The 26,190-nt window shown below is 42.2% G+C and overlaps 1 protein-coding gene across 2 annotated transcripts in view; it reads left to right on the top strand.

The window, feature by feature from the left end:
* LOC138799245 (alpha-2-macroglobulin-like protein 1) overlaps nt 1-26,190 on the top strand; it is a 34,940-nt gene that overhangs the window by 5,707 nt on the left and 3,043 nt on the right. For both annotated transcript variants that reach the window (XM_069980160.1, XM_069980161.1), the window contains 28 exons: nt 129-149; nt 1,444-1,609; nt 3,048-3,132; nt 3,253-3,352; nt 3,897-4,011; nt 5,835-5,944; nt 6,788-6,949; nt 8,507-8,740; nt 8,970-9,033; nt 9,705-9,850; nt 10,963-11,112; nt 11,227-11,361; nt 12,562-12,658; nt 14,862-15,003; nt 15,552-15,777; nt 15,863-15,989; nt 16,564-16,685; nt 17,775-17,826; nt 18,259-18,333; nt 18,583-18,759; nt 19,163-19,244; nt 19,333-19,489; nt 19,596-19,676; nt 20,084-20,246; nt 20,347-20,561; nt 23,366-23,581; nt 25,218-25,342; nt 25,714-25,804. In XM_069980160.1, the coding sequence (XP_069836261.1) occupies nt 129-149; nt 1,444-1,609; nt 3,048-3,132; nt 3,253-3,352; nt 3,897-4,011; nt 5,835-5,944; nt 6,788-6,949; nt 8,507-8,740; nt 8,970-9,033; nt 9,705-9,850; nt 10,963-11,112; nt 11,227-11,361; nt 12,562-12,658; nt 14,862-15,003; nt 15,552-15,777; nt 15,863-15,989; nt 16,564-16,685; nt 17,775-17,826; nt 18,259-18,333; nt 18,583-18,759; nt 19,163-19,244; nt 19,333-19,489; nt 19,596-19,676; nt 20,084-20,246; nt 20,347-20,561; nt 23,366-23,581; nt 25,218-25,342; nt 25,714-25,804 (3,636 nt within the window). The remainder of the gene's footprint in view (nt 1-128; nt 150-1,443; nt 1,610-3,047; nt 3,133-3,252; nt 3,353-3,896; nt 4,012-5,834; nt 5,945-6,787; nt 6,950-8,506; nt 8,741-8,969; nt 9,034-9,704; nt 9,851-10,962; nt 11,113-11,226; nt 11,362-12,561; nt 12,659-14,861; nt 15,004-15,551; nt 15,778-15,862; nt 15,990-16,563; nt 16,686-17,774; nt 17,827-18,258; nt 18,334-18,582; nt 18,760-19,162; nt 19,245-19,332; nt 19,490-19,595; nt 19,677-20,083; nt 20,247-20,346; nt 20,562-23,365; nt 23,582-25,217; nt 25,343-25,713; nt 25,805-26,190) is intronic.

The raw sequence follows: 26,190 nt of genomic DNA, 5'->3' as shown, positions 1-26,190 counted from the left end.
GTGGTCCATATTGTTTGAGCCAAACCCCTCACGTGGTTCACAATCACAGACTCTACCTGAATGTATTGGAAATGTGCCCACTAATCATTCCTATTAATAATATTGATGTATTATTTTCTATTTCACAGTTTACAGAGGTTACTATTGAGGTAAGTTATTATACAATAATACAGTGTATGAACTTTCTATGGGTGTGTATATGTGTATATAGGCTTATATTACCAAAAACTGTAGGGGCATGGGTATATCATTGCATTCATCTGTTATTTACCCACTTTCTATGGCAGGGGTACTCAACAACTTTTAGTGAAGGGCCACTTACCGGGGTCTATTGTCAGGTGAAGGTCCGAGCTGAACATCAGTAGGAAACGTGTTTTATTACCGTTTCACAAATGACATTGAACTATTTACATACAGAATTGATGCTTATTAGTGGGAAAACTGGCATTTTTTCTCTATCACCAGCCCTTATATAGTGCCCCTGTGCGCTCCCCCAGTAGTATATAGCCCCCCTGTGCGCTCCCCCAGTAGTATATAGCCCATCTGTGCGCTCCCCAGTAGTATATAGCCCCCCTGTGCGCTCCCCCAGTTGTATATAGCCCCCTGTGCGCTCCCCCAGTAGTATTTAGCCCCCTTGTGCGCTCCCCCAGTAGCATATAGCTCCCATGTGCGCTCCCCCCTCTAGTATATAGCCCCTGCTTTGTGTTTCCCAGTAGTATATAGACCCCCTGTGTGATCCCCTGCCATATAGCCCCCCTGTGCGCTCCCCCAGTAGCATATAGACCCCCTGTGTGCTCCCCCCGTTTGTATAGAGACCCCCTGTGCGCTCCCCCCGTTTGTATAGAGACCCCCTGTGCGCTCCCCCCGTTTTTATAGAGACTCTTGTGCGCTCCCCCATTTATAAAGCCCCTCGCTGCATGCTCTCCAGTAGTATATAGCCCCCCTGTGCTCCCCCTCCCGTATAGCATATAACATAAAAAAAACCCAAAACTTATACTCACCTGGGTCTGGGCATCTCCTCTTCTCTGCAGCGGTCACAAAAGGCCGTTCTCCCCTTGTCCTGTGACGTCACTCGAGTGGCGGCACCAGAGGCAGAGTGTGGTCTCTTTTGACCGCTACAGCCAGTGGGGGGTGACTGAGGGGGAGGGAGCCGATAGCTCCCTCTCTGTCAGTGCTAATGCACGGTAACTATGAGCGCTCGTTACGAGTGCTCATAGTTACTGTGCAGAGGGGAGCAGCGCAGCTCAGTATACAGGTATACTGAGCTGCAGCCGGGGTCCGGACAGCTGGCCTCTGTGGTCCACATTTGGACAGCGATCTGCCAGTTGATGACACATGCTTTATGGCCTATAAGTTAGGCACTATTATGGGTTCAGAAAGGTATAATACTGTATAAAAAGACATGATAGCTACTGACGCTCATTATTTCATGTTTGTCTTTAGGACGATCGGCGTAATATTATAAAGCGGTGGAAGAACGTCCAACCTAATGGCGGCATATTGGAACTGAACTATGATCTTTCCCCTAATATATATCTGGGTCTTTATAAAATCACAGTTAATAAAACTGATGTGCTGGCAGATGTGACCGTCACTGTAGACAAGCTGGGTGAGTTGAATCCTTTTTTTTTCTTTTAAAGTGGCGGTAAATAGAAAAAGCTCTAAACCTCACAATGTAATCATTTACAATTCAACCAGGAATTGTTCACTTTGGGCAACACTTTTTTTGTAAACATTAACCAACAATAAGTTGATCACATGATGTCCTGCTGCTGTAACAGCCAATCAGCAATCAGCTGTGAGCTGTGCATGAACCTAACAGATTTTCAATGACTCTACACTGTCTCTACAGGAGACATGAGGTATTACAGGAGGCCCACGTAAATCAATGTACTATTATGTCTGGATATGCTGGGTCCTCCAGTTCAAGTGAAGCTATTTGTAACTGTTCTCCACTTAGAGTTATAGGTCCAAATGGGGGGACCCTCTTTTTTTTACCCAGAGGCAACAAATAAACTTGCTTCTCTTTATGCAAATATATTTTCTTTTTAAAGGGGTTGTTCAGCGAAAATCTTTTTCTTTCAAATCAACTGGTTCCAGAAAGTTATATAGATTTGTAATTTACTTCAATTTAAAAATCTGAAGTCTTCCAGTACTTATCAACTGCTGTATGTCCTGCAGGAAGTGTTGTTTTCTTTTCAGTCTGACACAGTGCTCTCTGCTGCCACCTCTGTCTGAGACAGGAACTGTCCAGAGTAGCAGCAAATTCCCATAGAAAACTTCTTCTGCATTGGACAGTTCTTATCTTGGCCAGAGGTGGCAGCAGAGAGCACTGCGTCAGACTGAAAAAAAAACACTTCCTGCAGGACATACAGCAGATGATAAGTATGGGAAGACTTGATATTTTTAAATAGAAGCAAAGTGCAAATCTATATAACTTTCTGAAACCAGTTGATTTGGAAGAATTTTTTTTCGATGGAAAACCCCTTTTAATAAAGAAAAATTAGCATTAGGTAAAAAGCCTAAATATAGAGGAACATAAATAGTACAAATAAAGCAATCCTTCCCACCAATCCATAGCCTTACCAAATTCTATTAGACTGGCAGAACGCTGATAACCCGAAACAGTTAAAATGTAGCAGAAATGGAGAGTCGTCCCGCATGAGATATAAGAGAAACAGATCACTGATCTCAGGGAGACCAGCCAAATGATAACACTGCCGGCTGCTAGTGAAAGCGCTCAATGCAGTGAAATCCTAGGTGCATTGCCTCCTGGGAAATATGAATATGCAAAAGAAGAGCCCGTGGAGCTCTTGTGGGACACCCCCGTCCCACATGAAATCAAATTAATGTTCCGATTCTTTGCTCTTTATATAGATGATAGACTATCGGACCATTACTTATACATTTGTATACATATTCTAACTACAGAGAAAAAGCTAAATGAAAAGAAAGAAATGGAATACATAATTCTAGTAGGAAAAGTCAAAGGTAAATTTACACTAAAAAACAATATAAAATAAATATAATTTCTATTTCTTACACAGTTTTACCAAAGTTTGAAGTGGAAATAGTTGCTCCAGAGGAAGTGACAATTTACCAGAGCAGCTTTTCTATTGACGTATGTGGCAAGTAAGTGCAGTCAGTATGAACAGTAGGGACTGGAGGGATCCAGAAATAATTCCAGGAAATTACCAGGTATTAACATATCATTATATGATGGAAAATGTTCAAACTGTTGCATCTTTCTAGATATACGTATGGAAAGTCTGTGAGAGGTCATGCGACTGGCACAATTTGTCGTAAAGCCATATTCAGCTCAGATCACCTCTGTAAACCAATTGATGGAGAGGTAAGAGTCACATTATGGGAACTTTCTTATTTACCATGAGATGAGATATGATACCATAGGATATGACCATGATCAATGGAAAGCGGTAGAGAGAGATAGACTGATATGAAACCAATAGGTATATAACAGTAGATAGATAGATAGATAGATAGATAGATAGATAGATAGATAGATAGGAGATAGATAGATAGATAGATAGATAGATAGATAGATAGATAGATAGATAGGAGATAGAGAGATAGATAGATAGATAGATAGATAGATAGATAGGAGATAGATAGGAGATAGATAGGAGATAGATAGATAGAGCATAGATAGATAGATAGATAGATAGATAGGAGATAGATAGGAGATAGATAGGAGATAGATAGATAGAGCATAGATAGATAGATAGATAGATAGATAATAGACAGAGATAGATAGATAGATAGATAGAGCATAGATAGATAGAGCATAGATAGATAGATAGATAGATAGATAGATAGATAGATAGATAATAAATCTGACTCACCCAATTACTTCTTTCTTTTGGTGTCGTCCATAGACTGATGTGAATGGATGCCTCTCTGTAGCAGTGGACCCTGACTACTTTAAGTTTAAGTACACTGAATATGACAACTATGTGGACATAGAGGCTTTTCTTAGGGAGGAGGGAACAGGTAAGGATGACTATTGACGGAGTTGCTCTAACTTATACATGGGGGGACAGCACAGTGATCTCTGCAGTGGTCCTGCTCTCTGGATTAGAGTCCTCTCCTGGCTCACACATGCTGTACAGTCAGGTGGTATGGCCATGGAGGAGTCCGGTTTAATGTATACATAGGCTAACTAAATAAGATTAAATGCTGAATTGATTCCATGACCTCAAATATTTCAAGCAATTCATGGTATTCAGTGCCTTACATTGCTCCAGCATGTTCTAGGCACTTTTATCATACATGACGAGACATTTAATGTGGAAAAGTGGAGGAAAAAACGCTATAAATGATAAATTCCCCCATATTCTATTAGAAAGTTTCATACAGTGATTGAACGTTACTCAATAAAACCAGGAAACCTATGTTACTGACATAAGGGTATATGCTGGGTCACATAATATGGTCATTGTGCATTGAGGTGCTATATTGGTCTGACCCATGGGCTTACCCATCTAGTTGTGTTTCAAACTACTGTACAGTATATCAGAAAAAATGGTAAAAATATTTCATTGTTATCATCCACATGAACTCTATGAATCAGTATTCTGGAGATGATGCACTGTGTGTTATTACCATACTCTGTGAGCTTCATGTGGGTAGGATTGGGTATTGGGTATTGGGTAGGAAGGTGGAGGAGGGGATCTGTATCAATCATCTGTTTTCATTGGTTGCTTCGGTGGTATCTGCCTATATTTTCTACTAGACAGATTTCCTTTCTTGATCAGGAAAACTAGAAAATTTGTCATAAATTTTAACAAAATAATTTAACATTTTGAACTTAAACATAAGGTCAGTTTTCTAACTGCGAGTAAGAAATAGAACCTAGAAATGGCTGGGCCCCATAGCAAACTTTTGATTGCCCCCCCCCCCCCCCTTCCCGACTGACCACTAAGCCATCAAGTCTAGTCACAACTGCAAGTGCTCATCAGGAGTGCCTTCAGTTAAAGAGACATTTTCAGAACTCGGGAGGCCACCAGGTGCTGCAAGTGATGACAGCCTAGGGGGCCCAGTGTATTGCAGGAGCGGCGGGCCCAGTAGCAGCTGCTATGGCTGCTACAGTGGTAGTCACCCCCCTGCGTCAACTGGAGAGGCGCTTGCTAAGGCTATGTTCCCACAGCGCATATTTTCATAAATGGCCGATTGCAACAACGGCCGTACTTTGTACAAAAAGACACGTTGCCTTATCTTCTATGGGATCCTGGCCGGAGCGTATGCACATAGTATACGCTCTGGCCTGGATCCCTTATGGTGCCGCAAGTAACTGACATGTCAGTTTTCTGCGGCCGCGATTCAGTGAATAGCGGCCGCAGAAAGCCATGTCAGTGCACACTATGAAGCGAGCGGCTGCACGCTTCATTGTTTGCTGTAAGGAGTTCTGATGCGGACGCGCTCAGATGCGCCCACATCAGAACTTTGCGGCGTGAAAGATCATCCGGCCGGTACTGTGGTACTGATCTTTTCAGAGACCGGCCATTCCGTGACCGGGCCGGGTCACGGAACGGCCAGTCTCTTACTGAATGTGAACATAGCCCAAGCGTGTTCTCTCCCAGCTCTGTCTCTGTGGCTGCATATGGACTTCCATTGTAAATCTATGGGTCTGTCTCCTGCAGTTAGATGGGGCCACATGTTTTTCCCTTGGCTCTAGGAAACGGTAGGGGGGTCTGAACGCCTAGACCCTAACTGATCAAAACCTTTGTTTGTTTGTTTTAGAAAATGTCTAAATTGTATAAAATTTTTAGTAATATCACCTACTTTTTTAAAAATATATATATAATATTCTGCAGGAGTGGAAAGAAACAATACAGCATTGATTTATATCACAGACGTTCTTGCCAAGGTGGCTTTTAAAGAGTCCAGAGGCTTCTTTAAATCAGGACTTGACTACCAAGGCTTGGTAAGTGATGGATATTTTATACTAGGGGTGGGCTAGGGTATTTTAGGGGCTATTCTCTTATATACTTCCGTTCCCTTATAACAACTATAAAACTAATCCTTGAAACCAGCACTAATGGCTTATGTACACAGATGGCTTTGTCTAAGAAAGATCTGCAATACTATACCCATAGAAGACTATGGGCCTATACCTTACATCTCTATGGCTCTAATTTCAGAGTTTTTTTTTACAGAATCTGTGAATCTTTTTTTGCATGCCATATGAGGCTATGTTCACACTACGTAAAACTACAGCCGTAGTTCTCGACGCAGAACTACGGCCGTAGTATTGCGGGGTGGAACATAACCTTACTTTCAATGGGATCCCGGCCGGAGCGTACACACATCGTATACGCTCCGGCCGGGGTCTATGAGGCGCCGCAAATAACTGACAGGTCAGTTTTCTGCGGCCGGAATTCAGTCAATTCCGGCCGCAGAAAGACCTGACAGTTCACACATTGAAGCGAGCGGCTCCGGCCGCTTGCTCCACTGTGTGCTATGGGAAGCTCTAATGCGGGCGCGCGCTTATGCGCCCGCATCAGAACTCTGCGTCCGAAAGATGATCCGGTCAGAGACCGGCCGTTCCGTGACCCGGCCGGGGTCACGGAACAGCCGGCCTAATACATAGTGTGAACATAGCCTTATGGTGTATTCTGTATTAAGATCAGTTCTAGAAGATAACATAGTGGCACCATTCACTCACACGCACACACTCCATAAAATGTAACCATAGGAAAAATGAAAAAATGAAAAACATTTTTTAGAAAACCTAACTCATCTCTCTGATCTCCGTTTAACCTCATAGATGACTTTAACAGGGCCCGATGGGCAGCCACTGGAAGGCGAGGATATTGAGCTGTATATTGATGGGGGAAAAAGAGAAGAAATTTACACAACTGATGAAAAAGGGATGGCAAGATTTACATTAGAATCCACCCTCTTCGGTAAAAAAGTGATCAATCTTGAGGTAAGTCACATGATGTATATACTGAATTGCAATGGGAAGAAAGTTTTCAAAATTAGATTAAAAAGTTGACATGACACCAAAAGTTTTATAGTCAGTTACGCATTGGGCGGTGTGTTTTATATCATGTCAGGCAAGTTTGTTTGAAATTTGTGGTTCATCTCAGGTTCTAGCCCTACATCTGCTTTCTAATTTACAGCCAAACTAATAGCCTTGGGTATGTCACTGAGGACCATATCTATTTCCTTATTGGACATGTCTATGTCATTACTGATTTTATTGTCTACTGTAGAACTCAACTTAAAGCGACTGTACCCACAATCTGTCCCCCCCAAACCACTTGTACCTTCGGATAGCTGCTTTTAATCCAAGATCTGTCCTGGGGTCCGTTCAGCAGGTGATACAGTTATTGTCCTAAAAAACAACTTTTAAACTTGCAGCCCCGTGCCAAACGGCCGTGTCCTAAAGTATCTGTGCCCTAACCTTGCACCGCCCCTCCGTCCCTCCTCCCCACCCTCTTCATCATTAGGAAGCCACTGGCAGGATTTTTCCTATTCCTCTGCAGTGAACACTGCACAGGTGCCTTAACGATTCAGCCCATGTGCCGTGTTCTCACAGGTGATGAATAGTAGGCAATCTGCCTGGAGCAATCCTAATGATGAAGAGGGCGGGGGGGAGAGACAGAGAGGGTGTGCCAGCCTAATGCATACATACTCTAGGCCGTGCCAGTTTGACACAGGGCTAAAAGTTGTTTTTTAGGACAATAACTGCATCACCTGCCAAACGGACCCCAGGACAGATCTTGCATTAAAAGCAGCTATCTGAAGGTACAAGCGGTTTGAGGTGGGCAGATTGTGGGTACAGAGTCCCTTTAAGGACAAGATCTCAAAAAAGCTTAATGTGTACCAATTTTTCCAAGAACAGCACTATAGACGACATGTGTGTGTGGGGCGGGGGGAGGTATTAATCTACTGGCATTGCAAGGTGAATGTACACAGAAATTAAAGAAACAGCAGCATAGAAGTGTCAATCCGGGAGATTACATTCAGGAGGCAGCACTGTGTACATTCCGAAATAGAAACACATATGATGGTGGGTCAGAGATGAGAAATAAAAATTAATTAACATTTAAGGCACTGGCACACAGGCTCAGCATCTATTGGCACATTCCAGGCTATCTCTTCCAATACATAATACTAGCTAAGCCCCACCCCACTTACTATATTCTATATTGGTCTCCCTCCTTTGGAGAGGACATTACCCTAATAACAGGCAGTGTACAGCACACAAATACAGATACACTAAAGCAAACTCCTGCAAATTTTCTGTCTGGATTTGTAGGCACAAAACAAGAAAACCAATAGTGGGAAATCTAAAAAAAATCTCCATATTTCTTTGTGGATTTGTTACAGATATACCACTGAGGATTTTGGAAAGACCAAAAAATGGATTGCCCAAAGCAGACAACCCCTTCCATAATAATAAAAAAAAAAAATCTTAAAATGTAGTATTATATATTGTATACATCTAAATAAAAGATAATCTTGTCACCCCTTGCAGGCACGCTATCTACCTAAACAGCCATTAGCAGACCCTACAGACCCTGAGGAAGTGATACCTGTATATGAAGATGGTTCTGCATCATTATTCCCCTCTTACACAAACACAATAAGCCAAGTGAAAATCAGGAGCGAGCCTTTTGTCTTACCCTGCAGAGAGAAAGTCAACCTGTGGGCAGACTATGTCCTGGATCCCTCAGAGTACACCAAAGATACCATCAACTTCTATTACCTGGTAAGTGAAACAGCATCCATGAAAAAAAGCTATCCAAGTACCTGTGCTTTTCTGCTTTTTCGAGCAAGAGTGCCTATTAAAATTCATTGGACTAAAATGAGATTTGATAAAAGTCGCACCTCTCCTAATATGAGCAGGTGACGTTTTTGTGCTGCTATATGTGAGGTCCTTTCACCTACGAGGGAATGGTAATATGGTAATGTATTTGTATGTATTGTGTCGCCCACAGATCATTGCATCTGGGAAAATTGTCTCAAGCTCAAGTGTTGAACACACAATCTCTTCAGATGGAGGTATTTTTAGGACATTGCACAAAGCTACATATACTCTTATACTTAAAGGGGTACTCTGATTTTTTTTTTTTTCAATCAACCAGTGACAGAAATTACTTTTGCTTAAAAATCCACACCTTCCAGTACTTATCAGCTGCTGTATGTCCTGCAGGAAGTGGTGTATTCTTTTCAGTCTGACACAGTGCTCTCTGCTGCCACCTCTGTCCATGTCAGAAACTGTCCAGAGCAGGAGAAGTTTGCTACTTCTCCAGGCAGTTCTGGATATAGACAGAGGAGGAGGCAAAGAGCATCATGTCACACTGGAAATAATACACCACTTCCTGCAGGACATACAGCAGCTGATAACTATTGAGAGGGTTTTTTTTTTTTTTTTTATAGAAGTCATTTACAAAGCTGTAAATGAATGTCAAAAGTATAATGAAATCATATTTGATTAGTGTTCTGATCAATGGAGGAGATTTCTTTAGTCTGGGACCAATCGACAATAATTTTATTTATTTATTGTCAAATTAATTAAGAGATTTATTATATCTGTGACCAGTTGTACAGTATATAGATTTTGAAGCTATGATCTAGTGATTCATGTCTTAGGGCTGCTGCTCATAGACATAAGACAAGACTTAGCATTAGGTCAATGGCATAGCCTCTTAAGTGTTCTTCATTTTATTTAGATCTGAGAAGCTTCTTTGCCTTCCCTGTTACGGTCACCTCTGCCATGTCACCAGAGGCCACCATCATAATTTATGCCGGCCTTCAAAATGGAGATCTGATTGCCGACAGCAGAACAATCCCCGTCACAAGCTGCTTCCCCAACATTGTAAGTCTTATATCTTTCTGCATGAATTTTCTTCATCATTTTTTTTTCTCAGGGTCTATCCTAACTATAATAAAGCCTAGGCTAGGGATGGGGAACCTTCGGCCCTCCAGTTGTTGCAAAACTACAATTGCCATCATGCCTGGGCAGCCGAAGCTAAAGCTTCGGCTGCCCAAGCTTGATGGGAACTGTAGTTTTGCATCAGCTGGAGGGCCGAAGGTTCCCCATCCCTGGCCTAGGAGGTCAGGCACACAGCTTGAATCCCAAAGGTCACCCAAAGTTAAATCTCATAAAAAGACATCTACTTCCAATTGGCAGGTGTGTGAGCATTGTGCATAGCAAATACAACGAATGCGGTTTAGTGTCATGTCGACCAGTCATAATTTATTGTGAAAACGATTATAAGTGAGACTAAAGTGCACAAACAGTAAGTAAATAAAATAACCAGCATATGAGGGGAGTCTAAGAACCAAACTACACACTTAAGGTCCTATTCCACGGGCCGAGCAGGGCCCGATCAACAATGTAAACGAACGCCGATCTGCTAGATCGGCACTCGTTTACTGAGCCTATTCCACGGCCCCGATGATTGTTTAGCGAGGGCTGCAGGGACATTGCTCTCTGCTGCCACCTCTGGCCGAGACAGGAACTTTGTCTCGGTTTTCTATAAATCCCGATAGAAAACCTCTCCTGCTCTGGACACTTCCTGTCTCGGCCAGAGATGTCAGCAGAGAGCACTGTGTCTGAATGAAAATAAAACAACATTTCCTGCAGGACATACAGCAGCTGATAAGTATGGGAAGACTTGAGATTTTGAAATAGAAGTAAATTACAAATCTATATAACTTTCTGATACCAGTTGATTTGAAAGAAAAAGATTTTTGCCGGACAACCCCTTTAATGGTGACTTTATTAGAGACACTTGGCTTTTCCTGAATACATTTTCTGTGGATATGTATCAATGTAAATCGATATAATAATGGGAAAGTCCAGTGAATGAGGGCTGGCCATCAGTGCTATCGTGACCATTGAGTTTATATTTGTATACATCATGTCAGATATCATGTACTGTATATGTCTCTGTTTATATAAGTGACTACTCTCCCTCTTAAAAGGTCTCCCTGGAGTTTTCGGAGGAGCAGAGTCTTCCTGGCTCTAAGGTGAATCTTCACATCAGCGCTTATCCTAACTCCCTGTGCAATGTCCGAGCTGTGGATAAGAGTGCAGAGATTCTGAAATCAGAGGAGCAGCATGCTGAGGACACTGTAAGTAGCTACCGTGTAGCCCTGCGGTGGATCATGGCGGCTTTATAAGTGAAATAATAACAACATGAAATCATGGCGGTTGCCTTCATGATTATGGTCCTATTTTTTATTTAGGTGAATGAATTCCTAAGGAACTGGAATGTATATGGTTATCCCATAGCGATTGAAGAGCTTCAGGGATGTCCAGATGGTTCTCCTCCTCAACCTTCTGAAGATCCGGAGGAGACTGATACATACAATTATTTTGAGGTAATAAATCTAGTGCGGGGATTGAATGAGAATAATTTAGCTCCCCTCCAAGCAGTATACATGTGTGTACAGGGACTCCCTTAATCCTGGGATCCTTTTTATTGCATGGACAATCAATTGGCCCCTGTTTAAAGTGAATGAGAGTCAGATACTACAACATATTCTTTACCTAATTTGTTTCTATATTCTGACTGTAATTTTTTTTTCTCGTTATTACAAGGGCCACCAGCTGTTTGTAACATAACAAGCATTTAGAGATGTGCTTTACAACAAGCCCCACGGAGACATAAGCACAATAGATAGTTTAAATAGCTTTGAGATGAATGGTAGAGGTTTCTAGGCATGCACTGTGACCTATGAAAAGATCATTTCAGGGGCGGGGGGCTAGGCTAAGCAGAAACCATCAACTTGAACAGTGAATAGATGTGTCATCTATATACGGGTGTCACCTTATACTGAGATCCCATCTTTAATTATAAGGAGGACACTGCTAGAGTTAGGGGCCTATTCCACGGAGCAATAATCGGCCTGATTCGGCTGTTTATCGCTCTGTGGAATAGAGAGAACGATCAGCTGATGATCGTGTCATCGGCTGATCGTTCATTTAGGTTCAAACCTAAAATCATCGGTCGCCACCCAAGCATCGCTGCGTGGAATAGCGGTGAGCGGCAGGCAACCGACGATTTAAAAACATCATACTTTACCTGTCCAGGCTGCAGTTCTTCTCCTTCTCCCGGTCCCGCCTGCAGCAGCTTCGAAGCGGCCTGTCTGAGCTGACAGACCACTCAGCCAATCACTGGCCGGGACTGCCACGGCCAGTGATTGGCTGAGCAGTCTGTTGGTTCAGACAGGCTGCTCCGAAGCTGCTGCGGCGCAGGAACGGGAGAAGGAGAAGAACTGCAGCCTGGACAGGTAATTTATAATACAAGGGCTGCAAGGACATCGGTAACGATGTCCCTGCAGCCCTCGCTAACCGATTGTCGGGCCGTGGAATAGGCCCAGTAAACAAGCTTGTTTACATCACTGATCAGGCCCTGGTCGGCCTGTGGAATACCACCCTTATCGGTATAGAACAGGAAACCCCAGCTTAGTTTTAGTGGTCAGAATGATAACTGCAGGATTTCCTGATTATTTTCTAATATAGATAGTAGAATGAAAAGACTGTAGAGCACCATTGTACCATTTCCTTCTGTATTATAGGGTTCTGGGACAAAAGCCTTAACTAACTTCTTGATTCGGAAGCCGCTGAATTGTGGACCAGAACCAACCATTTTAATACCGCAATCCGCTGTTCCAGGTGAGTTTGTTTTATTCACATGTGGAAATGATTTACTAGCTATTACTGCAGTTTCCTCCAAGCATTAACATGTGTAAGAACTGACATAATGTACTGTATGTGTCCTTCCAAAAACACATATTAAGGGAACAAAGGATGATCATATAGTATAGTATATCATATAAGCAAGTAAGATATCAAGTATCCTATAAGTCAAGTATAAGTTAATAGAGAGGGTCCCCTAGTTACGACCCCATCAATCAGAGTGGAAACTGCTATGGATCCATTCACATTACTCCTGTTTGTAGTTCTCTCAGGCTTGACAGGAAGAAACCACAATATGCAAAATTATTCGTCCTGTCAAACCATGATAGCATTCATGGACCTCAACATAAGTCAATGGGGTCTCCCAGAAAGAGTTGATATCTGCTACTTGAGAAGTCATAATGATTTTTATAATAACAGGAAGCGACTAAGGGTCCTATTGGATGGCGTGATCAATAATGTAGACAAGTGCCAATCTGCTAGATCAGCACTCGATTAATGAGCCTATTACTTGGCTTGTTAATCCTTTAGCAACGGCTGCACAGACATCATTAGCAAAGTAACGGTAATCCTCAAGGATCCAACTAAGTGGATTATGGCTCTGTGTAATAGAGACAACGATCAGCTGATGACAAGGATTATCGGCCGATCGTGTCTTTAGGTCCGACACCAAAATCATTGGCCATCAACTGCGCATTGCTACATGTACTAGCACTAGGCTAACGATTAAATACACTGTTATACATTACCGCTCCAGAGATCTAGTGATCTCCTGCCTTCTGCTTTCTTTCCGGCGCTGTAGCTTCCAAGCGGTCTCTGATCTTAGGGTCCTATTCCACGGGCCGATCAATAATGTAAATGACTGGGTCGTTGACTGGGTCTATTCCATGGCCTGATAATCGTTTAGCAAGGGCTGCAGGGACATTGTTACCGATGTCCTTGCAGCCCTTGTTAAACACCATACATTACCTAGCATGTTGCAGGTCTTCTCCTGCACTCCTTCTTCCTCCCAACCCTGCGCGCAGCAGCAGCTTTGGAGCGGCCTGTCTGAGCTAACAGACCGCTCAGCCAATCATTGGCCGCGGCGGTCCTGGCCAGTGATTGGCTGAGTGGTCTGTCAGCTAGACAGGCCGCTCCAAAGTTGCTGCTGCGCGCAGGGTCGGGAGGAAAAAGGAGCCCAGGAGAAGACCTGCAACATGCTAGGTAATGTATGGTGTTTAACAAGGGCTGCAAGGACATCGGTAACAATGTCCCTGCTGCTACGCGCAGGACTGGGAGGAAGAAGGAGCGCAGGAGAAGACCTGTAACATGTTTAGGTAATGTATGGTGCTTCTGAAATAATCGGTCGCCTGCCGAGCATCGCTATTCCACGCAGCGATGCGCGGTGGGTGCCCGATGATTTTAAGTTGGAACCTAAATAAACGATCATCAGATGACACGATCATCGGCTGATCGTTGTCTCTATTCCACGGAGCGATAATGGCCAAATCGGGCAATTATCGCTCCGTGGAATAGGCCCCTTACAGGCCGCTCAGCCAATCACTGGCCAGGACTGCTGTGACCTGCAGGCCTGTCAGCTCAGAGACTGCTTTGAAGCTACAGTGCCAGGAAGCAAGCAGAAGGCAGCAGAAAACCGGGAGCGTGGACAGTTAATGTATAACTATGTATTCAACCCTTAGCCGTCGGCCGCACATTGCTACTACATGTAGCAATGTGCCGCCGACGGCCGATGATTTTGGTGTTGGACCTAAAGACACGATCAGGTGGTGATCCTTGTCATCTGCTGATCGTTGTCTCTATTACACAGAGCCATAATCCACCAAATGGGCCTGATTTGGCCCATTATCACTCCATGTGATAGGGCCCTAAAAAAAAGGAGGACCTGGGATTGGGATTGATTGTTTTTAGCATTTAAAGGTAAAGTGTACTACTTAACTAGTTTTTAGGATTAAAAACATAGTTTATGTTTGGTGCATCAGTTTACCCATATACACTAAAATAGGGAATAAACTGCACTACCAGACACAGACAGGAGTAGCGCTGTTGCTGGAAAAAATGTCAGAAATATTGTAAAACTTTATACCATTACTGTACATCTACCAATGTCTTAAAATACATCAGTACAGCCATGTTGTCTCTCATATAGGCATAATCGCTTTTGTTTTTATGCCTTCTTTAGAATCATTCGAAGCATTCTCAGGAGAAAGTGTTGTCCAAAATTTTGTAGCATTTGCAGCAGGCACATCCGCCAGACTACCACCGCAAGAAAAAGTGCGCAAAATATTCCCCGCCACCTGGTTAATGAACACTGTGCCAATAGGGTAAATATACATCTCGGTACTATGTATAAGACATTGTGGCTTTTTCTATGATTAGGTACAATGACGAAAAGAAAATAATGAAAAAAAAAAGTAAAGTTCCAGGTTTTCTAGTTTAAAAAGCACATTAAAAAGCACCATAGAGGGCAATGCTGCATCAGTTTTACCCATAAAACCCTATGGCCATTAACATTGATTTTGTTGGGCAAAGAGATAAGGCCTTAGGCCTCGTTAACACCTTCAGTAATTTTTCTGGACCGCAAAACCTCCTTCTATTTTTACTCCGTGGTCAGAATAAATTCATCTTTATTGCATTCGTTTAAGTAAAATGTGACTAGTTTATATATAGTAATATAGTAATAGTACTAGTTTACACATATTTAAGCCATGTTTTTACGGATCCCATAGACTTTCACTGGTAATCCGTACCGCAATCACAATCCGCACTAGGACATGTCCCTTTTTTACATGTATATACAGTATATTGTAATACTTCCAAAAGGCTCAGATGTGATGTGAACACATACATATATTTCGATGTTTCTGTACAGGCCCACTGGTGAACTGAACTATTCACTCACAGCTCCGGACACCATCACCCAGTGGAACGCAGACGCCTTCTGCACATCAACCATTGGTCTTGGTTTTTCCCCCCGAACTCATCTCCAAGTATTTACCCCATACTTTCTCTATGTAAATCTCCCATACTCAATAAAACAAGGAGAGACTTTGGTGCTGAAGGCAATCGTCCTCAACTTCATTGGGCAGTGTATCAAGGTGAGACTGTAATATACATATCACAACTGACTGTTCCAGGTGTACTGCAACCTGATGTGTCTGACTGCTCATCCTTCTGCTGTAGGTCAATGTAACGTTGTACCAGACTAAGGACTTTCAGGTGGAACCATGTGATGGCTGTACATACAGTGCCTGTCTCTGTAGTGAGCCTACTTCTACCTTTACCTGGAAAATCATACCTTTAACCTTGGGTAAGGACCCAGACTACTGCAGGACATGACCATGGCCATTCATCTGTGTAATACATACAGTAGCTGCCAGACTGTTCCGCAGCTTAGCGTGTAACCCTTGACTCTTGCTAATAGAGGGGGAGTCCCAACTAGTGGACCTGTCAGTGATGACTAAATGTCCCATATGTACAGTCTACATGAGACAACCCCTATAGTGTAAGATTTCGGGTAGGGATGGTCCGAACCTGCCAAGGTTCCGGTTCGTACGAACCCGAGCTCTCGGCAATGATTCCCGCTGTCTGCCTGCTCCATGGAGAGGGTGGATACAGCGGGAGGACCGCCTGGAAAACTGGGATACAGCCATAGCCATAGGCTGTATCCCAGTTTTCCAGGTGGTCATCCCGCTGTATCCACCCTCTTCGCCGAGCGGCCAGACAGCAGGGATCTGATGCCGAGCGCTCGGGTTCATACGAACCCGAACCTCGGCAGGTTCGAACCATCCTTAATTTCAGGGAAGTAAAGATCCATTGCTTCTTCTCTCTATGTACTGTAGTATATGTAGTATTTTTGGACTGATCTTATGTTTCCACAACAGGAACTATTAATATCACCATTGGCACGGAGGCACTGAGCACTACTGATCTGTGTGATGGACAGAAGCCCATAGTGCCGGCAGAAGGACGCTCAGATACTGTGCAGAGACGTCTTAGAGTTGAGGTAAGAAATCATTTGGAATTAATGATTATTATCAGATTAAAATAGGATTTTATTAGTATTTATTAATCAAGGTGACATGGGCAAATATAGCTACAGGAGCTTCCCTTCCCATATGCACTTACATGGACAATGTTAATATATGTTTTAGGGCATCATGTTGTCCTGAACAGCTACCAATTTAAAGGGGTTTATGAGATTATGAAATTAGGATCTGATTCTTTGTTTAGAAACAGCCCCAGGTGGGTTGCTTTGTAAGGCAGCTGAGCTTTAGTAGAGCAAGGCTGCAATACCAGATACTGCCCATGCACAACTGGGGCGCTGTAAGAAGAGATCTATTAATCATGCCTGGCAAGGAAAAGGTGGCTGGGAGCTCAAAGACCCATTTCCAGATGCTACATAAACTATTCTTTTTCCATAATGCTGCACCGTTTGAGACCACATCATAGAGGGCTGTAATAAAAGAGCCTGTCCCTGTTTTATACAGCCGATGGCTCAGACTGCATACAACTAATGGCAGGTTCCCTATAATACTTATATATAGCAATAGTGAGGGTACTAAATATCTCATCTCAGCCATGATCAGCACAGGTTAAGTCTATGTTGACATAACGTAGCTTTTGTATTAATCACAACCATTGTTGTCAATTCGCAACAACGACCGTGATTAATACAAATGTTACGTTGCAATGCAGTCTGAGGGAATCCCAACCAGAGTGTATACACATAGTATACACTCCGGCCGGGATCTCTAGCGGCTGCACGAAAAACTGACGTCAGTTGTGTGCGTCCGCTATTCATTGAATAGTGGCCGCACAACACTGACAGCTCATTTAATGTAGATAACGGCTCCGACCACACTCAGCATTGTTGGCTACGGTGAATTTGGAAACGGGTGCACACGGATGCGCCCGCCTCTCAGTTCAGCACAAAGGAAGATCATCTGGCCAGTACTGCAGTACCGGCTGGCTGGGATGATCTTCACTGACACTGGCGGTTCTTTGAATGGGCGGTGTCTTACGATGTGTAAACCCGGCCTAAATCGAGTTGTTCTTGCTTGTTTCTAATGGTGCATTGTTTTTCTCTCCTCAGTCAAATGGAGTACCAGTGGAAAATACAGTCAGTTTCCTCCTTTGTGCGTTTGGTAAGTGTTTTAGACGTCATATCATCAGATACTTTTTATTGCTGTACACTATCAAGAAGATTTATAAAGCTCTGGTTCCCGGTCTGGGTTTCCCAGCTGTAGGCTAAGATTTCTTTCCTTCTATTTAATAAGGTATATGGTTAAATAAAATCATTAATTTGGATGCAAACCATAGTAAAATTGGGCCATTACAGCTTTCACAATGCAATAGCAATGTTCCCCTATATCACTTACATTCATGGCTAAAACTGAGGGTGTAATAGTCCACTATTCACATGTGACTAAATGATGCCACATAGCCTTTAGGTAATAACATACACAGCTATGGACCTTACTTACTTTTCTAATGGTGCCGATAGAACTATAAAGATACCAATGTAAGTGACGTGTTTTACCCAAGAGTGCTTCCTGACATATTTGTTGTATTTTCAGATTCACAGACGATCCCATTAAACCTTCCTGAGAACGTGGTGCTTGGATCCCCGTCAGCAGAGGTCACTGTAACAGGTAAGAAGGGGAAGTTAACAACCCTCTTCAGTATGGACCATACCACAATGTTTGTCTATCAAGATTGTATGGTTGTCTGCTTGATTTTACACATCTGTTTGAAATGGCTGTAGCTTATATACCCAAACTCAATAAGTAGGGGGAGGGGGGCGTCCACATACTGTGGCCAAATAGTGTTTGGAGATGCATGTCCATGGTTATCTAAAAAGCATTTTCTTAGTAGTGATAAGGTCTATTCTTTTCTACCAGGTGATATCATGGGAAAGCCACTAAGCAACCTGAATAACCTTGTGAAGCTGCCGAGAGGCTGTGGAGAGCAGAATATGATATTACTGGCGCCTGTCGTGTCAGCCCTCAGATACTTGGGTGCCACAGGACAACTGACTGATGAAATTCGGGACCAAGCATATGGGTACCTGGAAAACGGTAAGTAGACACCAATGGCATTTAGATAGTGGCGCAATATCCAAAGTTGTCAATACATGTTTATCCAAATCCATTTTCTATCCATCATACAAATTATAATTATGGCCACAATGTCGTAGACTGAATACACTCAAAGACTACAATTATTAACAGTATATATAATTCGAGAGGAAAATTGAGGTTTTTTTGACGGTCAACTATTAGAATGGTTCAATTGACTCATTTGCCAAATTTTAGTAAATTTATTAAAAATATAGGAAAATGAGTTTTAATAAGGAGCATGGACAGGGTTATCCTGATGATAATGTCCCTTGATCAAGTTCTGCATAGATGGAGTCATTTCTTCTAGTGAGCCCATCCCTCCCCAGTCCATCACTGATTGAACGTGTTCCTTCTCTATCAGGATACCAGAATCAACTGAATTACAAACATAAGGATGGATCCTACAGCGTTTTTGGTGAACGTGATGGATCTGGAAGTACATGGTGAGATCAATAGAACCATACTAAGATTACTATTCGGTTTCTGATGATTTGCGATGTTCCTCATTGTTTTGTATGCTTTTTACCGCAGGCTGACGGCATTTGTAGCACGTATTTTCTTTCAGGTTTGGGAACAAATTGAAATAGATCAAAGTCAAATTACAGATCCCCTGAACTGGCTGAAAGGGCAGCAGGAAAGCAATGGCTGCTTCAAAAATGTAGGACAATTATATCACAAGGAGATACAGGTAAAAGTAGTTTACTGTGACGCTAGGCTACCAAGGAATATGGTAAAGTAAAAATGTTGGGATGATGAATTCTACTTACTTCTGACTTCAACTACTTTGCCTTCAGGGAGGATTGGACAGTCAGATCTCGCTCACAGCATATGTTACGTCTGCATTTCTAGAAGTAAAACTAGGAGAACCAACATACGTAAGTCTGCGACGTCTCAGGGCGGCTGTCCACTTTGTACAACTCCTTTTTTATTAGCATGGAAAACAGATCATGAGTTGGCCGGAACCACTAAAAATCACCTGCAATCCGTGGGAGAGTAAAAACAGTGAGCTGTCAGTGCTTAGTTTCCAGATTTTTAGGTTTCATCCCCTCTCTATTGTTAGTCCACGCCTGTGGTCACACACCTTTCAAAATGCAGAGACTTCCAGCTCCAGTGCTGAGGCGACTGTAATCACAGGACTTTATTAACTGGCAACTTCTCAAGTCCTCTCTACAGACCCACAAATAGCTTGTGATCCCTTGGTTGGTTATTTTAGCTACATCTTATAGATAATTCTTTTTATGCTCACCTAACACTTTTATCTATTTATCACAAACTTCCACAGGATGATGTAATAAAAAAAGCAAAGCAATGTCTGAAGAACTGCACTAACCAGGAAAGCTCAACCTACACTAAGGCACAATGTGCCTACACCTACACCCTGCTGGGCGACACAGAGACGAGAAGACAACTTTTGGAGCAGCTGGATGAAGTAGCCATAAAGGAAGGTAATAACAGAGGATCCTTGTGATGTTTCTTGTTTCTATGATCCATGTGGTGGTATATAAGGTGTAATACAGCAACATATTGTTTTGACTTGTGTTTTAGGTGACAAGACGCACTGGTCTATAAATTCTGACCTCCCTAAAGATGATCCATTATGGTCCAAGCCAAACTCTGTGGATGTGGAGATCACATCATACGTTGCATTGGCAATGATCTCTGAGAATGAACCTACCAAAACTGACCTAGGGGCGGTGGTGCCTACAATCCGCTGGTTAGCATGTCAACAAAACGCCAATGGAGGATATGCCTCAACCCAGGTTTTCTTTTCTTCTTTTTTTTTTTCTTTCCATAAATACCTGGTATTGTCTCTTTTAAAATCTTTAATGCATTAGACTTAACCATGACCATACTGTATATTTCTTTGTAGAAGTTTTCCAACTGAAGGCTATAGGCCTTTATAGTAAATGATCATGTATCGTAAGTGTATGGCGCATGGTCCTAAGCTTTAGACTTATGGTGTGTTTTTGCACACAAAGATTTATCTGACAGATTTTTGAAGCCAAAGATGAGAAATCGTAGTCTTTCCTTAAAGACCTGTTCTCAGTTTATAGTCTGTTCCTGGATTTGGGTTAAAAAAAACTGTCAGATAAATCTGTCTGTGTAAACGCACCATTAGATAACTGTAAATATACTGAATGGTTCTGAAGCTCCAGCAATCTACTAGGAGCAGGTTGGGTACCCATCTGTCAAAGGACCCTGAGGTGAAGACAAAAGTGGTCAATACCTGCCTTTTATTCTCGGTTAGGGTATGTGCACACTGAGTAATTCTGACGGAAACTCTGTTGCAGAATTCTCAGCTCGAGCCTGTCGCAGTCCGCGGGTCTCCACCCTCCACCCTCCGTCCAAAAAGTGAACCTGATAATTTTTTTGACGGATGAAAGAATCCGCCCGTGCATTAAATTGACTCTATGAAACGGGCCGAGACGCGTGGACTGCGGCGGGCGCGAGCTGAGAATTCCGCGATTGAGTTTCCGTCAGAATTACTCAGTGTGCACATACCATTATAGCCTATATAGTGCCTATCAAGCTCTATTTGGTGAATAGAGACAATGCCACTATTTCTATTGGACCTAGTGATCACATGTTTGCTAGGTGTTCCCCAATACAGTATAGCTGCTGGACAAGTTTTTATTATATTAAAATATGTAAATGTATTATGTTAAAAAATGTATGCAAGCATAAACATCTATATAATATGCTGACCATTCCTTTACCACATTTCCCTCATTCATTTGGGACTCTATTATATATCAAAATAACAATAGGCGCCAACAAGAAATAGGAAACCTAATCTTATACAATATTGTAAATTTGCACATTATGAAGAATAGAATTTTTTTTTTTTCTTTTAAATAAAAGTTAAAACATAGCACAATAGCAATACAAAAGCAACTGAGTCCAGCACTACTCGTATATCCAATGCACTAAGCCTAGTAATTTACCGGATGGTATGGCAACTTTCCACTTACTTCGGAGTGGTGCTCAATGTATTTAAGAAAATAGTCCAATGTATTATATTCCAAAAAAGATAAAAGACATGGCACTCACCCCTCTTGAAGTCTTCGTAATGATTCTTTATTTCATGTAGCAAAAATAGCAAACAGACAAAACAAGAGGACGCCAAAGCGTTACAGCTACAGCTGTTTCATGCCAGTACGGCACTTCAACACGGCTGCGTACAGGCATGAAACAGCTGTAGCTGTAACGCTTTGGCGTCCTCTCATTTTGTCTGTCTGCTTGAAATAAAGAATCATTACGAAGACTTCAAGAGGGGTGAGTGCCATGTCTTATCTTTTTTGGAATATAAAAAGTTAAAACATATTTGTAAAAAATGCATGAGTCATTAAGTCACCATGAAAACAATGTTTCTATAAAGTGTGTGGATCAAAAGAGGTTTACAAGGAGCATGAACTAAGTGATGTGCCATAAACTAGGACTAACATAGCAAAATGATCCGTGGCCTCATAGCAAACAAGTGGGAAGGGCTCCAGTCTAAATATGCACCAATTCTATACAGGCAACTAAAATTTAAAGTGTCACTGTCGTTATAACTTTATAAATCAACAGTAGATGCGATATAAAGCAAGTTTGCAATTCACATTCAATATTTTTTTTGTTGTTATCATGCAGTAAGACAAAGCTGTACTTACCAGAAATCCAGGTCCAGTCTCCTGAAGGCAGATATTTGAAAAAAAACAGTAGTATAGAGATAAGACGGCACTCTGCTGTGGTGGTGGTGCTCGTGGTAGGAACTGGTCACAGCAAGCAATAAAGGAAGGTCCCGGCACTCACCAAGTTTTTTTGTGTGCTTTATTGTGGTATTCACATAATACAGGTACAAAAGTAGGAGGATGCTGCGTTTCGGCCTGTGGCTTTCATCAGCTCATCCTCCTACTTTTGTACCTGTATGATGTGAATACCACAATAAAGCCCACAAAAGAACTTGGTGAGTGCCGGGACCTTCCTTTATTCGAAAAAAACCCGACTAAACACAGGAATTCCAGCCAGTACAGAGAGTCACGGCTCAATGTGTCAATGAGTCACATGACTGCCTTCTCTCTGTCAGCGCCCAGATGGCCTGGATACACAGGACTTCCTGTTTTCTGACTCTTTGAGAAAAAAAGAGCCAGAAAACCGAAAGTGCCGTGTTTTCCATGATAACTAAGAAAAAAATAATGAATGTAAATTGCAGCCTTGCTTTATATCACATCTACTGATGATTTAGATTTTGAAAGTTGTAACGACAGTGACACTTTAAACTTTATATTGTTCACACATGCAATATGTATCCTTTGTGCTTATCCCTAGATTAACTCTTAAGGGGGCGGGGCATGACACTGGATTTTCTGTCATGCTCCACCCTGTCTGTTCCTACAGTAGCCATAACCCATTTAGTGTTAGTTTTGCTTGGACTGTTACATTAAGAAATGTATCTCCTATGTTACTTTACAGTATATTTTTTACATTTATTTCTCTTCTGGTCTGGTCTGATATTATTATGGTATACAATATATTTTTAGACTTGGTATAATTGAATCCTTGCATTTTCTCTATCTTTTAGGACACGGTAGTTGCTATAGCGGCGGTGTCACGTTACAGTTCTTTAACCTTTGTGGATGAAAGCATGCCTACTATCACCATCAGCAACGACAAAGGATTTAATAGAGATGTGACTGTGAATCCACAGAAACTCACAGAAGTGCAGGTTGTAGACTTGCCTGACATCCCAGCGGAGTACACTCTGGAAGCATCGGGAAGTGGTTGTGCATATGTGCAGGTACTTACTAGGGTCACTGTCTTATTGTGTTATTATTTTTTATATCAGCATAAACAACTTACTGTAGTATCGGTAATAAGCAGAAAAAGCATAGCAATAAAGATAGTTGTTCTCAGGAACATGGCATGCAGGGCTGATTCTAGGTTTTCTGCTGCCTGAGGTAAGATGCTCATCTGGCCTCATAGCAGAAGTGTCCCTAATGGCATGTAATTGCTATTAGATCTATGGTGAGAGTGCCTGGCACTTAGCCGTTTCTCTGTGACACTGTGAAAGAAGCTGTCTGTTGCATATGGACCTCACCAATGGTGTAGTGTGGGTGCGAGTGCTTAAAGGAGAAGTCCGATGGATTATAAAATCCAGCAACCGGTAGAGGCAGGGGGAAATTGATTACATGTACTAACTTACCTCTCCCCGTCCGCGTGTTCAGCAGCAGGACTGGTCGCGGGACCCCCATCAGGCCCCGGGATCTCAAGAGCTGGCAGCTGGGACGCTGTTCCAGTCAATGATTGGCTGAGTGGCCAATCCATCACCCGGGACGGTCCTTTTCCCCTGAGTCATCACAACTCGGGGGAAAATTACTTCTGGCGGAGGTCCCGCTACTCACCACCGGCACAGGGAGAGGTAAGTTAGTACTTGTAATCAATTCCCTGCCAGCTGCTGGATTTTATAATCCGCCAGACTTCTCCTTTAAGGAAAGGCAAATATTGTGCCCTCTAACCTGTTGTGGCCAATGTAAAGTGATAGGCAGTACACACAGCAAATACCTTACTGCTCAGTACTGTACGGAAAGAAAGGTAGACCACAGTCCCTGATCGTGTACACCATGGTGAAATATGCCAATAGCTTATTGCCATGGAAACAGAACACTTCCAATTATAAAGTTTATTACTCCATCTTTAGTCTGGAATGTACATATAGTAGCAGGGACTTCTGTCTATCTCTGGACTTCCTGCTGCTGTACAGCCCTGAGCAGCAGTGCATATACTGTATGCATCACTGCCAACTTTATATACACCTACAATGGCTGCCTACTCACATCACATTTGGGGACAAGTTCTTAATCCAATTTTTTTCTCTCAATAAAATGAGTTACTTTTTGTCATACTGATTCTGCTGTTCTTTTGAGTACTGCACAGGAACAGTAAATATTTGTGAAAAACTTTGTTTTACACCCTCTTTTTTTTTAATTTTTTTAACTAAACTGGTTCACCATAGTATATGCTGCCATACCTTTTTGCCAGTGTGTTGATGTAGGCCCTAAGCTTTTTACCTTAACGTGGTGTGAAAAGGTCACTATATACAGGAGCAGTACAGGGTAGAGCAGAAGCCCAGGAAGAGGAGGAGAAGAAAAAGAAGGGTTGGGGGGAAGAGGGCATGTGATTCTAACTCTTTACCTCTTCTTTAGTCAGAAGTAGACCAGGAACCTAGTTATGATGATTTTCTTTTTACTTTTTCAGCAGTAGATATCAAGCTCTAAAAAATTAAAAGAGCAGAAATCCCAATAATAATAATACTAATATATAAAGAAATGATTCAGCTCAGAATATTGGACTTCTAAGCATATACTGTATGTGCAGACTTCTGCCGGAGGTGTTTGCCACTGGAATGCTTATACTCTCTAAATTTCTTTGATCAGCTGACAGAAAGACACAACATTCAGGATCCAGAACCAGAAGGAGCATTTACACTGGAATTAAAGCGCACGCCTATTAACTGCCCACCGCACCCGCTGCCGTCATTCACATTTGATATCACTGTCGGGTAAGTAGTTGTACACAAGTAAAGTTAGATGGCTGGTTGATCTGCTTGAGTTTGGCACTTGGAGAGGGAATATGTTATTGCTATAGACTTAGAGGGTTTGTCCAGGCTTGGAAAAACATGGCCGCTTTATTCCAGAAACAGCACCTCTCATGTCCTCACTTTGGGTGTGGTTTTGCAGCTTAGTTCCATTAAAGTAAATGAAGCTATTCTACAATAACACACACAACCTGGGGATAGGGGTGGTGCTGTTTTTGCAAACAAAAGCAGTTTTCTTTTTTTCTTTTTTTTAAAGCTCGAATAACCCCTTTTAATAAACCAGCCTAAATATAATCTTTGCAAATATTAAGTTTTAACCCTTTTCCATATTTCAGCATAACTAATGGCAGTGATGACTCTAACATGGCCCTTGTTATTATACAATACCTTTCTGGATATGTTGCCACAGAAGACTCTATCGACAAGGTGAGTTACTAGTCTCCTGCTATAAAAGCACCTATGTTTCTTATGCCCTTATGTGTGTATATGATCACATGTCTGGGGTCTACAGATGTGGCAGAGGTAACACAATCATAAAGGGTTAACTAGACCACCAGTCCCAGCACAGACAGGCCTTTTCAGGCTTAAAAGTATGTTTTAAAGTGTCACTGTCGTTTCATTTTTTTGCAGGAATCAGGCGATTTTAAGAAACTTTGTAATTGGAATAATTAGGCAAATATGCCATTATCTGCATTCAAAAAGCCTTTCCCAGGTCCCCCCTTCCTCCCCTCTCTCATTCACTGCTCATTATCAGGAAATCTCGACTCTTACATCAGTCTAGCCCTGTGTAATCTATGGAGAGGGAAGGAGGG

This window comes from Dendropsophus ebraccatus, chromosome 8 (assembly GCF_027789765.1).
Source record: "Dendropsophus ebraccatus isolate aDenEbr1 chromosome 8, aDenEbr1.pat, whole genome shotgun sequence".
NCBI lineage: Eukaryota > Metazoa > Chordata > Amphibia > Anura > Hylidae > Dendropsophus > Dendropsophus ebraccatus.
This window is presented reverse-complemented; position numbering and strand designations above follow the sequence as displayed.